This window comes from Pygocentrus nattereri, chromosome 6 (assembly GCF_015220715.1).
Source record: "Pygocentrus nattereri isolate fPygNat1 chromosome 6, fPygNat1.pri, whole genome shotgun sequence".
Taxonomy (NCBI): Eukaryota; Metazoa; Chordata; class Actinopteri; order Characiformes; family Serrasalmidae; genus Pygocentrus; species Pygocentrus nattereri.
Genome location: NC_051216.1, coordinates 14,743,103 through 14,756,261, shown reverse-complemented (window position 1 = coordinate 14,756,261; position 13,159 = coordinate 14,743,103). Strand labels below are relative to the sequence as shown.

The window sequence follows — 13,159 nt, the reverse complement described above, 5'->3', positions numbered from 1 at the left end:
TGATAATGCTGCTTACTGTGAATTAAAGCTGGCAAGAGTCAGTCAGCATTATGCAAAAGATAATTGTTCCTCATTCATTGACTTTCATTGTTAATCCAGTATCACATGAATGCTGTTACAAGTCATAATTGAGGTTTTTTTTTAGCTAACAGACATCAGGCTCTTACAACATAACATCTGCTTAATTACCATATCACCCATATTCTTTTAAACAATTATAGTGTTTTACAAGAGTTTTTACCTACAAAACAAGTTACTTAACGAGTTACTTCTGCTGAAATGATAAGGTGTTCATGCTGTAAAATACTCACTCATTCACTTCTTTCTGCTTTGTTTCTTACTTGCTATGTATTTAAATGGTAAGGCGAAGTGTGATGAACAGACACAGTTACAGGCTGTAATCACAGTGAAACTATATGGTAAATGGTGTAAATCTCACATCATCTAATGACATCTGTTCTTCAAAATAGTGTGAGTAACTGCTGATATTATAACTAAATCAGTGTATTAAAATCTCTCATGGTTGAGATTATACAGAATCAGGGCAGGAAAATGTAACACCACGCGTTCTTTTGTGTTGCCTGCTAACAAAACACAGTTAATCTATTATAAAGCACAGATCTGATGAAAGGCTCAGAAATGAGTTCAGTGATGGAGAAAACCAAACCACACCACCTATTTATTCAGCATGTTTCTCTTTCTTTATCTTATGCTAGACTTACTTATTAATTATTATGAATTTATTATTCTATTTTGTTTGACCAGTTGGTCTCAGTCTTCAAATAATTGAGTGTGTGTTCTTTCTTTGTTGGAATGAAAACTGAGTTGCCTGTTTATCAGATACACCTATCTTGCACCTAAACCCATTGGCCAATTAATAGCACCTATCACATATAGCACTGAATGAAGCCCATCTATTGCTGCACTACAGACCAGCCCCCCACCCCTCAAATAAATTGAAAGGGACCACCATAAGACCACTGTTCAGATATTCTTTGGCACTTGCCTATTGGTGAGGTATTCCTTTAAAAGGCCCATATCTTGCTTTTTTTGTCATATGTTAGTCCCATTTGTAACATTTATGCGTTGAAAATAGTTGTAATTCCTTTTTACATGATTATTTTCCAACCTCACTTCATACAACTTAACAAGATTGTTTCTGTGCCTGTTAATGTATTGATTTTCAATATATCATAAAGACTATTATTTCAAGACAGAGTCACTTTCCATTAGAGGATACAGGCACATGGGAGTGAATGGTGTAGTTTTACATTTTAACCTTGTTTATTTACTACATCAAATGCTTTTCTTTCAAAAAAACATGGAAACATGTTTTTACCATAATATGGGCCCTTTACAGCTGAATCTATCAGAGGGCTTGTGAAGTGCACAGACAGAGAGAGCACAAATTTATTTTAAGGCTGTCATGGGACACGAACAGCTTAGTCCAAACAGCAGAAATGAGTATGGTCTCCTCTGGTGCTCCCACAAGGCCACTGAGGTTGGACTGGAGTGGACTTTAGTGTCCCACTGTGAGGGGATGCTGACGGTATGTATTTTAGCCTACAGAGAGGGATCAGGAGGAGGAATGTGGGCTGGGGGGTCAGCAGGAGATGAGGAATGGCCTGCTGAACATCTGCCATCCCAGTGACTACTCTGTCCTCCTTACTGCTCTGCAAGACACAGATAACTGACAAAGCTCTACTCATACCTCACTCTGGGAGACTATGCAGCGAATGGTAAATGAAGCTCACTGCACCTCAGTTACCAAAAATAAACAAATAAATAAATAAATAGGAACGATTTGCATCGAGCACACTTTCCTTGAATTGTTGCAATGGAGATCCACACTGTGTGGGATTTGGCTCATCTCTTGAAACTGAATAGCTCTTAATTGGTAGGTGTAATAAGGCAAGGCGCCCAAGCATCCATCCATCACTGGGGGACACTTTGGAGTCCCTGACCTCTCAGCAGGCTGATTATTAACTTCAGCACAGAAACACAACCAGACACTGACACAACCTCCTGCTGTTAACTGGCTGCCAGTGAAACATACTGTACTTGTGCTCCTGCAAATTATATTTCGGGTTCACTGAGGTAACGTAATGAGATCAAACTCATGTTCGTTCCACGGTCACAAGATGAAGACTCCCTTTTTTCCCTCCTTTCATTTATTTATAGAAATAAAAAAAAAATCTTGCAATATTAGATTACGTGAAGCAGCAGGCAGATGGCACAGTCATGCTCAGGAGACTACAAGAATTCACACCCATTGGGTGTCTTTGCCGCAGACACGAGTCACCGTATGGCTTAATTCACTGTGAAATGAGCGAGGAAAAGGCCCCAGGGGGAAGAGGCCATTAATCAGGAACTAATTCCAGTGGAAGACAATGGAAAGTTTGCTCTGTGCCATTTATAAATACAACACCTTCTCCCGTTCCTTCAGGAGCTTGCTCAGACTCGTCATATGTAGAAAGCTAATTGGAAAAGAATGAATCCACTGTCTCTGTATTCGGTACCAGCTGTTGAGAGCTTTTAAAGTTGATTTATATAACACTAATAAATATAGTTGTATGTAAAAGTTTGGACACTCCAGTACATATTTGGCTGGTGTTCTAAGTGAAATGCACACTTCATCTACAGTAAACTTAAATACAGAACAACTTCTATTGCTTTGCTGAATTTAACATATTTGATAAAAAAAAAACATGTTACATACATAAAAATAAAACATAGCATATGACATCTGCACAGGCCACATTTTTTTTTGTTCAACTAAGTATATAAACTATAAATGTGCATTAAAATATTAAAATGTGCAGAAGTGTGCTCTCTGTAAAGGATGTGTAACTTATTTTCACTGACCTGAATAGCCAGTTCCTCTTACTTTTGATTTTTTGATACTTTTGTTATTTAAAGAGGCAACTAAAACTGAAAATTTTAAAATGCCAGTTTGGCCCATTAAAGAACAAATAATGTTGTTCATACGGTATGTTTGGTCAGTATAAAGTACTGGAAATGTGCTCGTGTGTTTTATGTGTTATTTTACCCCATGCAGTGTAAGCTTCAGAGCAAACAAGATTTTGAAAATGTAAATTAAAAATTGTCATCAGTCAATTTGGCTGTTAAGAAATCAAAATTGGCCAAAAAAATTCTTGATCAATGCTCCCTTGTGAAAAGGAAAGCCCCCTCCCCCATTATAAGGCTTCACAGTCAGAGCGGTTGGAACCTCTTAGACCTGCTCAATTCAGCACGAGCCAAACCTCCACTTTTCTGAACATACTGTGCTTTTACACTGATGGAGAAACCAGTCTAGTAAAAAAAAAGAAAAAAATACACAAAGCAGATGCTGAAGCAGAGGACTGTTGTCTTCAGTAATAAGGAACCACCTGGTTTTCCTATCCTCTGTAATTGGGCCTGGCGTGTTCAGACAGAAGCCATGAGTATCAGGGGCTGAGGGTTCATTTCAAACCACATATGGTGTAGTATCTCAGTCTGAATGCGTTTAATATCTGAGAAGGATGACAGAGTGTTAGACTGGGATTCCTTCCAGAACAGGGGCAGCACAGTTTAGTGAGTTTCCTGTGAGTTTCAAACACACCTGATTCAACTCATCAGTAAGTGCAGGGAAATCAGCAAATCATGCTCGACTCTGGCCCTCCAGGGCCGGAATAGCCCCCCCAAGGGCCGGAATAGCCCCCTTGCCCTCCCGCTCCCTGAAGATAAGAGTCTGTACAGCTGACAACCCTGCCAAAACTCACACAGCACACACGCTCTGGAAATAGCCCAGAATCTCAGGACGCTGTGCTGTCTGATGATGTTTTGAGTGGAGAGAATATGTAGAGGTTGACTGAGAGGGACTGGGGTCGCAGGGTTACAAATACAAAGGAGTGGTCAAAGGAAAATGAATGAAAATGAAAAACAATACCGAGACTGTGTGAGTGCCTTCGTAACCACTTCCATAATCACCAGAGGCCTGTAGGTGAGGAGAGAGAGAGAGAGGGAGAGAGAGAGAGAGAGACTGAAATTAACTACATTTCTTCATCTTTTTCACAATGAAATGCAAGCATTTAATCAGTGTTATCTTGAAATCTACAGTCCCAGATTTAGGATGTAACATAACACAAGCATTTTAAATACGTACAAATTCAAAATGTAGATATTACACATCTGTATTCAGTCCACATAAAATTCTGAAAAGGCAGTGTTCCCGATATAGCAATTTTTAAGAGAATATTACTTTACATTAGGCTGACGCTCTTATCCAGAGCGACTTACAATTGGATCATTTTACACAATTGGCCTGACTGCATGTCTTTTTGGACTGTGGGAGGAAACCGGAGAACCCGGAGGAAACCCACGCAGACACGGGGAGCACATGCAAACTCCACACAGAGAGGACCCCGGTCGCCCGGCCGGGGAATCAAACCCAGGCCCTCCTTGCTGTGAGGCGACAGCGCTACCCACCACGCCACCGTGCCGCCCAATATTTTAAGAACACTTACCCACTAACTTAATAGAAAGCAGTTCTTATTAATTTATTACAGCCTGTGTACAGTGTGTAACAAACATGCTTCTTGGACAAACTCTGAAGAGGAACTCAACACATGGCTCAACAAATAGCTGGATTTCCTTCGGGATCAATGAAGTGTCTGTCTGTCTGTCTGTCTGACTGACTGTCTGTCTGTCTGTCTGTCTGTCTGTCTGTCTGTCTGTCTGTCTGTCTATCTATCTATCTATCTATCTATCTATCTATCTATCTATCTATCTATCTATGGCTTCTTTGCAAACCCTAAAGTTTCTGCTAGAGCCTGAGTGGACTGATAAATCACTGTGACGATCCAGTTATTTATTTCAACATTACTAAGCTCTTTAAAGGAATGATCAAACGGATAATCTCTTCAGTAGGGGACATGTTTGTGAGTGATAACCTTAGCATCAGTGTTACAGTGGACTCGTAGGATTGTGGGAGCAACAGAGGACTGAATCAGGTGATGCAGAGACATAAACGAGGATTTCAAAACCTTATTCAAATGGTAGGCAGATGTTTCATAAAACATATTAACAGAATAATTACATAAAGCTGACAATATTAACAATGGGGAACAGTGTGAATTTAGGAAAAAAGATCATGTGCTTAACATGTATTCTGAATATGTTATTGAATACATTTATGAATATTCATTCAGTATTTAGCCATCATTACTTTTTCAGTATTTTGCTCAACTCTGTATAGACCATAGATCTTGGCCAGTTTTAAGGGTTCAGTCCATGGAGATTCTGCTGGAGGCAAAGCATTCTTTTAAAATATATGCATAAATTCCACATACTGCCAGCCACAGGGCTGATATATATATGTTTCTTCCCCTTAAAAGACAGGCCTTGCAGAATGTAAACCCTGATAAAACTGCTGGAAGAGCACATTTGGATATTTTTTAATTCACTTTCTTTCGTTCTACAATACTTCCCAAATCCACATTAATATTACACTGACCTGAAATGTCAGGCCTATCACTCTTGTTTGTACTGAACAGATGTGACAGGTTAACTGAAACTGTAAACTTCAGTAGGTGTAGCTGATGGCTCTTTTATAAGGATGGAGGTTTTACACTGAAGATATGTACAATAGTTCTATAATGTTTTATGATTGTAAAATATATTACGGTCATTATAAAATACTAGATTTCTAGGCAGTTGTTTTTATAGGGAAAACTGCACTGCTTCTAAGGAATGTGCATGAACAAATCAGAGCTGAATGCATGTCATGTCCAGCTTACAGCCCATTCAGCCAATGGAAAGTTGTGGTGCAGTAGGGTCAGGCTACTCAGTCTCCACGGTAATTGATTCTGAAGCAGTCTGTTTTGACAATTCATTTGTTTGTTGAAAATTTGTAAGCCAATTTTAAGCATGATAAATTCCCACACTAGCCACTGCAACCCAAAGGGGAAATAATGACTGATACTGAGCTAACTAGCCTACAAATGTCTGCCATTTACGCTGCATTTATGTCTAAAAATATAAGTCCTTTTTCTGCCTTGATGAAAACCTTGGTTGGTAGCATCAGTGAAAGTTACAATAAACTCTAGGTGATGCTTTATATTGTGTTCTTTGTTTAACTTGTAGAAAATGGCTATAGAATTCAGCTATGTTTTTCAAAATATACGTTCATACTGTTCTCAGTAAACGTTCGTACTCTTTCCAACTTTATGTAGGAAAAATAACTCATTTATTTGCACTAATCAATTAAGATTGCCACTGCTGACATGTAGAGTTTAAGCGTTTTTTTTTGTTCTTTCAGTTTTAGTAAAAGATGTCAGAGATCCTAAATGTAGATCCTAGATGTAAAGAAAAGTAAAGCGGCTAAGAATAAATAGTTAAGCATTCATTATAACTTTAACATAAAAACTCATCTATCTTCTATATATTTTGAGTTTAGGACATGCACTATTTGAAAAAGTCGTATGGTATATTTTGATGATGCAACTCCCTCCAACCCCTAAAAAAGAGAAACAAGTGTTCTTTCAGTAAAACCTGATCACTTTCACCCCTGATTATCTATACTGTATAGATCCAAAATGTCCAACACTTCAAATAAGACATCCAAGTTGAGTTTAAGTAGCTTCATGAAGACATGATGTGTAGGGCTGCTTTTCCAGACACACATCGAGTCTCTCACAGAGTCTCTACTGAGCTCTATTTGAGTGCATGATGGAGCTGTAACTGGGCGTAAGAATGCCATAAAGAGTGAGTGATAGTGTGATTACGGGTCTTTCTTGCTGATGCTAGAGGTGCTATTGAACTTACTGCATCTGAGTCATCCTCATCCTCTTCACAGTGCCGTACCGCTGCACGAGGGTCTCCCACAACCTTCAGATCTCCAATAACACCCTGGAATGCACACACGCAAACAGGTGAGCAGGTGCTTTTTGAACTATCAGGTGTGACATCACATGTACCAGTATGTATTAGTGCTGAATTCTCCCTGCTTTCCTCACAAACTCCAGAGTGTGAGGCCACAAGGCATCATAATCAGTCAATAACATGTGTCTGATGTTTCATACTTCAAAAGCATAGCTCCCATTTTCTCCCTGCGGTGGATTCCCCTTCATGGACCTCATCACAATTACTTCCCTAACTGTGATGCCATTCAAGCTAGCATCTCCTGAAGAACATGACACAGCCCATTAAAGCCCCATAAGCCCAACACGCACAGACAGCCACTTCACCATTGTCTCATTAAAACCTTCTCCAAACGAGGGCAAGGACGGGTTGACACTAACAGGAACTTATCTTCAAAAACCAACAGGACTTTTCTCCCACACTGAATGCCCAGGCTTTAGGTCAAAGGTTTAGCCTGGGAATGCAATCAAAGGGGGCTTTATGATGCCTTAATTGAGCCTTTGTTGCGCACCCTGACCCCCGGTGAGAACCCCTTACAGCTCCGATCTCAGCCCAGTTCATACGAAGCCACAGATCTGCCGATTAACACACAGCTCTAATGAGAGCAAGAGTACAGTAATCATATCCGGCCTAATGAAGCCTGTAATTATGACGGTCGACTACTTATGGAGCCATTACTGACATCACTCTACAAGGCCTCCTTAGACCACATGAAACATGGTGAGATCAGAGGAGTCATACAGGGGCGCATCCCATCCATCTGCTCCTGAATGCCTATTGTCAAAGCACCATCCTACACAGAAAGCTGAGCATTCCCGCCAGGCCAGTCGCCTCACTATGGTTATGGGCAGACAGGAGGACAGTGCTGCCATGGCTAATAGGTAGTAGGGAGATAACCATCCAGACTCAGTGTGGTCCAGCTGTCTGACTGAAAGGGCATTTTCGTGCTCAGTGCTTGCTGCAAACAAAGTATTAGTTCTAGTCTTACCTCCATGAAAATGCAAGTCCATGATTGTCATAATTGCAAGCATGTAAGCAGCTAGTTTGAAAAACAAAGACCCAGACTGCCCATAATCTGAGGAAATGCAATGTATATCTACATATATTCAATCACATAGTTCATGTTGATTCATTTTTGTGAAAGAGTCGGTTCAACCCTGGTGATTTTTCTGTGCAAAAGTCTAGTATTAAGAAATAGATTTTCATACCTTGCATTGTTCCTCTTACATTTATAAACAATGCGGACAAATGGAAACTCAAGATGCAGCGACTTGAATGACAACTTATGCAATGGGACAGTAAACCTGAATTTATAGCAGTTTACTAGGAAAAATGACTAATCACTAAGTGCTGTGCTTTTGCTGTAAAATCTACCTTACAGGGGAAAAGACACTGTCACATATTTCCACAGATCAGGAAACCACTGCAGCTTGCAAAGAATCAATCTGACTGAAAGACTGCTGTTGTTCTTGTTCACAGATCAAGAAGGTCAATCAGAACTTTTTCAAATCTAAAGCAGGCCATTTGGAGGCTGGCCCCTCTGGTGCTGTATTTAGAGTAGAGTAGAGCGCAAGTACTCAAAACGAACAGCTTATGGTGTTCTGCATCTCCCCTTTTCAGGACTGTATTGAATTACATGATCTGAAGCAATATTTTTGAGATATATTCATAGCATGCTGGACTTTTTCATGAACAGAACTTCCCGACAATGTTCTACAGATCTCCTGACGTATTAGTGGCTTGGACAAATGCGCGCTGACTCTGGAGAAAAATCACATTAAATAGATATATGAACACCTTATGCACTCAAGGATCCATATTTGAAACCATACTTCATTCCTCACCATCATAACTACATGACTACATGAATTTATGAGTTTAGTAGTAATTACTGAGAAATTCATACTGTACTAGGCAAAGTCAGCAACTACTCTGTCAAAGTAGCCAATAGGTTATTCATTTTTCAGGAGGCAAGGAGACCTTCTGAGGAGAATAAGAAAGTCAAAGAAAATATGAATGAATAAACAGGACTTTCCAAAACTGGAGTTCCAAAAATTATAAAAAATTATAGAGAAAACAACCTCCTAACCTCCTCCTTGTCTCCTAACAACCCTGCAAGACCAAGTAAACCAATAAAACTGTCCCCATCAGATAAACAGCACTTAATGCTTTCATCTTTAAGAAAATCAAGCTGCTTCAGATCTGAAAAAATCCACAGGTGTTTCTGTCCCTCCTTCTACTGTGAGAAGACAACTCAACACTACGAGTCTGAAAGAAGCCTTCACTAAGAAAAGGAAACAGGCACATGAAACAAAGAAGCAGCTGATGTTCTCAGAACAATGGATTGACCACTCCAAAGCTCAACATCACTGAATGTATTTGGAATTACTTGGATTGTGAGAAACAGAAAATGCTAAATCAACTTTCTAAGACTGAACTTTGGATGTGTGCAGAAATGTCCCTGTAGATTTCCTTAAAAAACTGAAAGCTAGTCTCCTGAAAAAAAATGGAAGCTGTAATAAAGATGAAAGGAAGACACACTAAATACTGACCATTTGTTGTTATATTTAGTTGTTGCGTATTATGTATAATTTGCTGTTACATACATGTTTTTATTCTAAAATAATGAATAATTTTTACTTAATGTCTGTTTTGACTGGAAACAAAATAAAGGCAGGGTGGTCTCTGACTTTTGCCCAGCAGTATATGTAAAATCAATATTATTCACTTGGAAATAATTCAAATTAAGATAATTCATTGAGTCACTTTTTTCAGTGATTTTTAAGTTCTCAGGGCCAAACACAAGATTGAGACATGAAGAGCCTGAAGGAGCTAATTACTTCCCTGTGGTTTTGAAAGTGCAATTAACTCCTCTGCTTCCATAAATTCCGGTGATGACCTGACCTGCATGGCCTACAGTATGTAAAGGAGGCCAATTTAAACAATCAAATCAACCAAGAATCATGACAGCGCAGTGGTTTCCGTTTGTTTCGCATGCTTGCCTCGGCTAGAACAAACCGTCTGCTTTCTTGAAAACAAAACTTTAATTACCAGCAACAGTTACACTTCACTATAACAGCTCTACTCAGTCTACCCTGCTAGAATTGGGAGGAGGCACTACTAAAGGGTACACATACCAGAAACTTGTCAGGATCAGCTCCTCCAGCTTGCCCCACAAAGATCCCAGCTCCTGATTCTAGCTCCATCTCATCTGGGGAGCGTTCAAAGCGGAGCACCTGGGGGTCAGAGTCACATTTGAAATAGAGGGACACCTGGTCGTCCAGCACACTGATGGAGAAGCGGGTCCAGGAGTTAAGCATGGCAGGCACACTGAAGCTGGCTGCCTCATAGGAGGTCTGAGAATCTGGCTCTGTGTAGAAGAGCATGATGTTCTGCTTTCCTGCCTTCACGGCTGACAGTTTCACCCCGACATACATGATCTTCTGGGAAGAGTCGGTGATGGAGAAGATGACGCCTGCTTTGGTGGAGACGGGCATCAGGTTGAAGAGAAGTGAAAAGTCACGGAAGAAAGGGTTGGGCAAGTGTGCAAGGGCCAGCTGACCAGTGTTGGAATTTGGGCTGAATACATAGCCAGGGTTGTTATCAGGTCCGTACATCTTGTCAATGCCATCAGGTAGAGGTTCACCAATCAGCTGCAGAAGTGACACTCCACTCTCTTCTGTGGAAGGAGAAGGACTCAGTTAAATAGATATATGACACAAGGAAAGATATGAGGGTAAAGGGAAGGGAAAGACGTGAAGGTAACATTTGGGCTGCCGGGAAGGAACGCAGTTAGAAAAGCATGTTATTAGGATGATGGGGAAACATTGCATTCCAAAGGCTAACATCACCAAGAATGAATGAAACTGGAACCACCAGTTAGAATGGTTTTGCATAATACCCAAAGGGACAGTATTCACTCATTATTAGAAATTGTAGCATTTTTTGGAGAAAATGTTTTTGACATTGTCAGTTTGTTTAGAGAAACAAGGTCATTTGGGGTTTCTTTAAGAACAAGACTTCACATGAGAACAGAAAACACAAAAGCCTCTCCTCATAAAGGCTACAGTGGTATGCGTCATAATATAGGACAATTAAGATTGTGAGCTAACTGTGCAGATACTACACAAGAGACAAAGTTTCTTAGAATATGCCCTTGCTTTTAATATAATACAAGCACTAGTCCAGTACAATATATACTTTGTACACCAACCAAATGAGAGAAAAAAGTTGGAACCTTCTGGGAAAACAACGCTTTGCCTTAAAAGGAAATGACTTTCACCCAACAACACTGATGTCAGCGAATTCTCCTGTTTTATTACAGAGCAGCTTTCAGCTTTTATTTCCCCTAAGAGGATTCAGTGTAGGTCACCTCAAGAGAGAGGTAAAATAAAGCCAGTCCGCCGGCACAGACTGCTCTAAAATAGCAGGACCCCTTATCAAAACATGCCATTTGACCTTTGCAATGCAGACAGAGAAAAACATCTCTCAAGGCCCTGAGACAGAGCTACTAAAATAATATTGTAATGTCTTAAAGCACAAACCCCCAGTGAATAGGAAGACCCCAAAATACAAACTTTCTGTCTAAAGAAGAGGGAGAATTTTGCTCCAGATGTTTGTCACAAACTTGATACTGCCTAAAACTGACTTTTTTTTGTATCAACTAGCCGTAAAGCCTATTTACACCAAGTCTGATTTTTACAGATCAAGTTTTGAAAATGAACACAGGCACACATTATTAACTTGAAAATCAAGGTCGAAAGTTCAAAATGTCTGTGTCAATTTTCTGTGTTGTGTTGTACAGAACTCACCTGTCATGGTTGCAGCACAGATAAATATACATCGTAATGGCAACAGAACTGCTCATCTTGCTTGTGGCAAAGCATTATTTTCAATGCTTCTGCATAATTCAATGTAAACAGATGTAAGCAGTCATACAGAGTGATTTGGTGGGAAATGGTTTATTGCAGAGAAGCTTAGATAGGAACCAGGTTCACAATGTCTACTATACAAACAGAGACTTTTTATTTACTATCCAAGTTACCAGTGAACCCACACAAGTCTTCTACGTTTTTATGTGTAATGTCAATATAATCTGAAAAGATCTGGGAGGGGCGGTTACTTTGGGGTTTATTTTGCCTTATAACTCCTGCAATATATCTCTGTGCCATGGATGGGCTTTGGATTTTAGACCAAAAGCCTCTCAAAACTATCATAAAACAATGTCTCAAGAAATTTATCTAATGATCCCATTCACACATTCATTAGTTTAGCTGGCGTCTGAGAAAATGACAACAGATGTCATTGATAGACACACGCTCTACTGAAGCAGCATCATCTATTAAGGCATGATAAAAACAACAAGCTTACTTGGCTAAAATTCTGACAGGACCACATAGAGGTCTGAGGCTGATGTGAGGCTCTCTCTTCCTCATCCTCAGTGTCCCAAAAGGCCAGTTAACAGTGAGTTTCAGAAGTAGCAATTGAGCAAAAGGCTATGTGTTAACTGTGGCAAAACAAAAGCCCTTCCAGTTTAGGGGCAATACACTATTACTTGTATTCAAATAACACTTAAATGCAGTCATTAAAGTTATGATTTAAGCAAAAATAAAAACATAAGAGCAAGAGTAAATGTAGGTATTCGGTTTGCATCAACCAAGATATGCTAGGTGACATTTACTTCTTTAGTTTTTCACTGGAGCTACAAGGCTAATGTAGCTAACAAATAATAGAATGTAGCTAACAAATTATAGAAGCTAACAGCCACTTCAACTACTCTCATATAGATTCTTTATGTATCTTTTTAAATGACAAAATCAGACAAAATTACAAACAAAATTCAGGCTTCATGATATGTCTGCTAAAACTTTTAGCTATGCTAAGCTCTTTTGTTCATTTTAATAGATAGCGGTATGACATACGGTGTCAGAAACCACATTAGCAAATCTGTCTGAATAGTAATGTGTGATGATTTGGAACAATGCTAAATGACAGCTATTACTTCTCCACTATATTAGCCTCGTAGATCCCGCACAGAACTAAAGGACATGTCTGAGATGATTGACTATATTTGGGGTGAAAGGGGAACACCGTGTACATTATTTGGCTAAACAATCGCTTTAAGTTTCCTGTGATTCAGTAAGAGAATGAGAGTGATGTCAGTGTGAAACAGTTCAGGCATCCTTCACACTGAAAAAATTACTGTTTTGAACAATGAGCTAGCTACTAAACACTACTCAGTTTAGCTTATGAGCACATG

The 13,159-nt window shown here is 39.5% G+C and overlaps 1 protein-coding gene across 3 annotated transcripts in view; it reads right to left on the bottom strand.

The window, feature by feature from the left end:
- col18a1a (collagen type XVIII alpha 1 chain a) overlaps nucleotides 1-13,159 on the bottom strand; it is a 110,194-nt gene that overhangs the window by 30,958 nt on the left and 66,077 nt on the right. For all 3 annotated transcript variants that reach the window (XM_017691549.2, XM_017691548.2, XM_017691547.2), the window contains 3 exons: nucleotides 10,038-10,579; nucleotides 6,805-6,888; nucleotides 3,929-3,976 (listed from right to left, as the gene is read on the bottom strand). In XM_017691549.2, coding sequence (XP_017547038.2) covers nucleotides 3,929-3,976; nucleotides 6,805-6,888; nucleotides 10,038-10,579 — 674 coding nt within the window. The remainder of the gene's footprint in view (nucleotides 1-3,928; nucleotides 3,977-6,804; nucleotides 6,889-10,037; nucleotides 10,580-13,159) is intronic.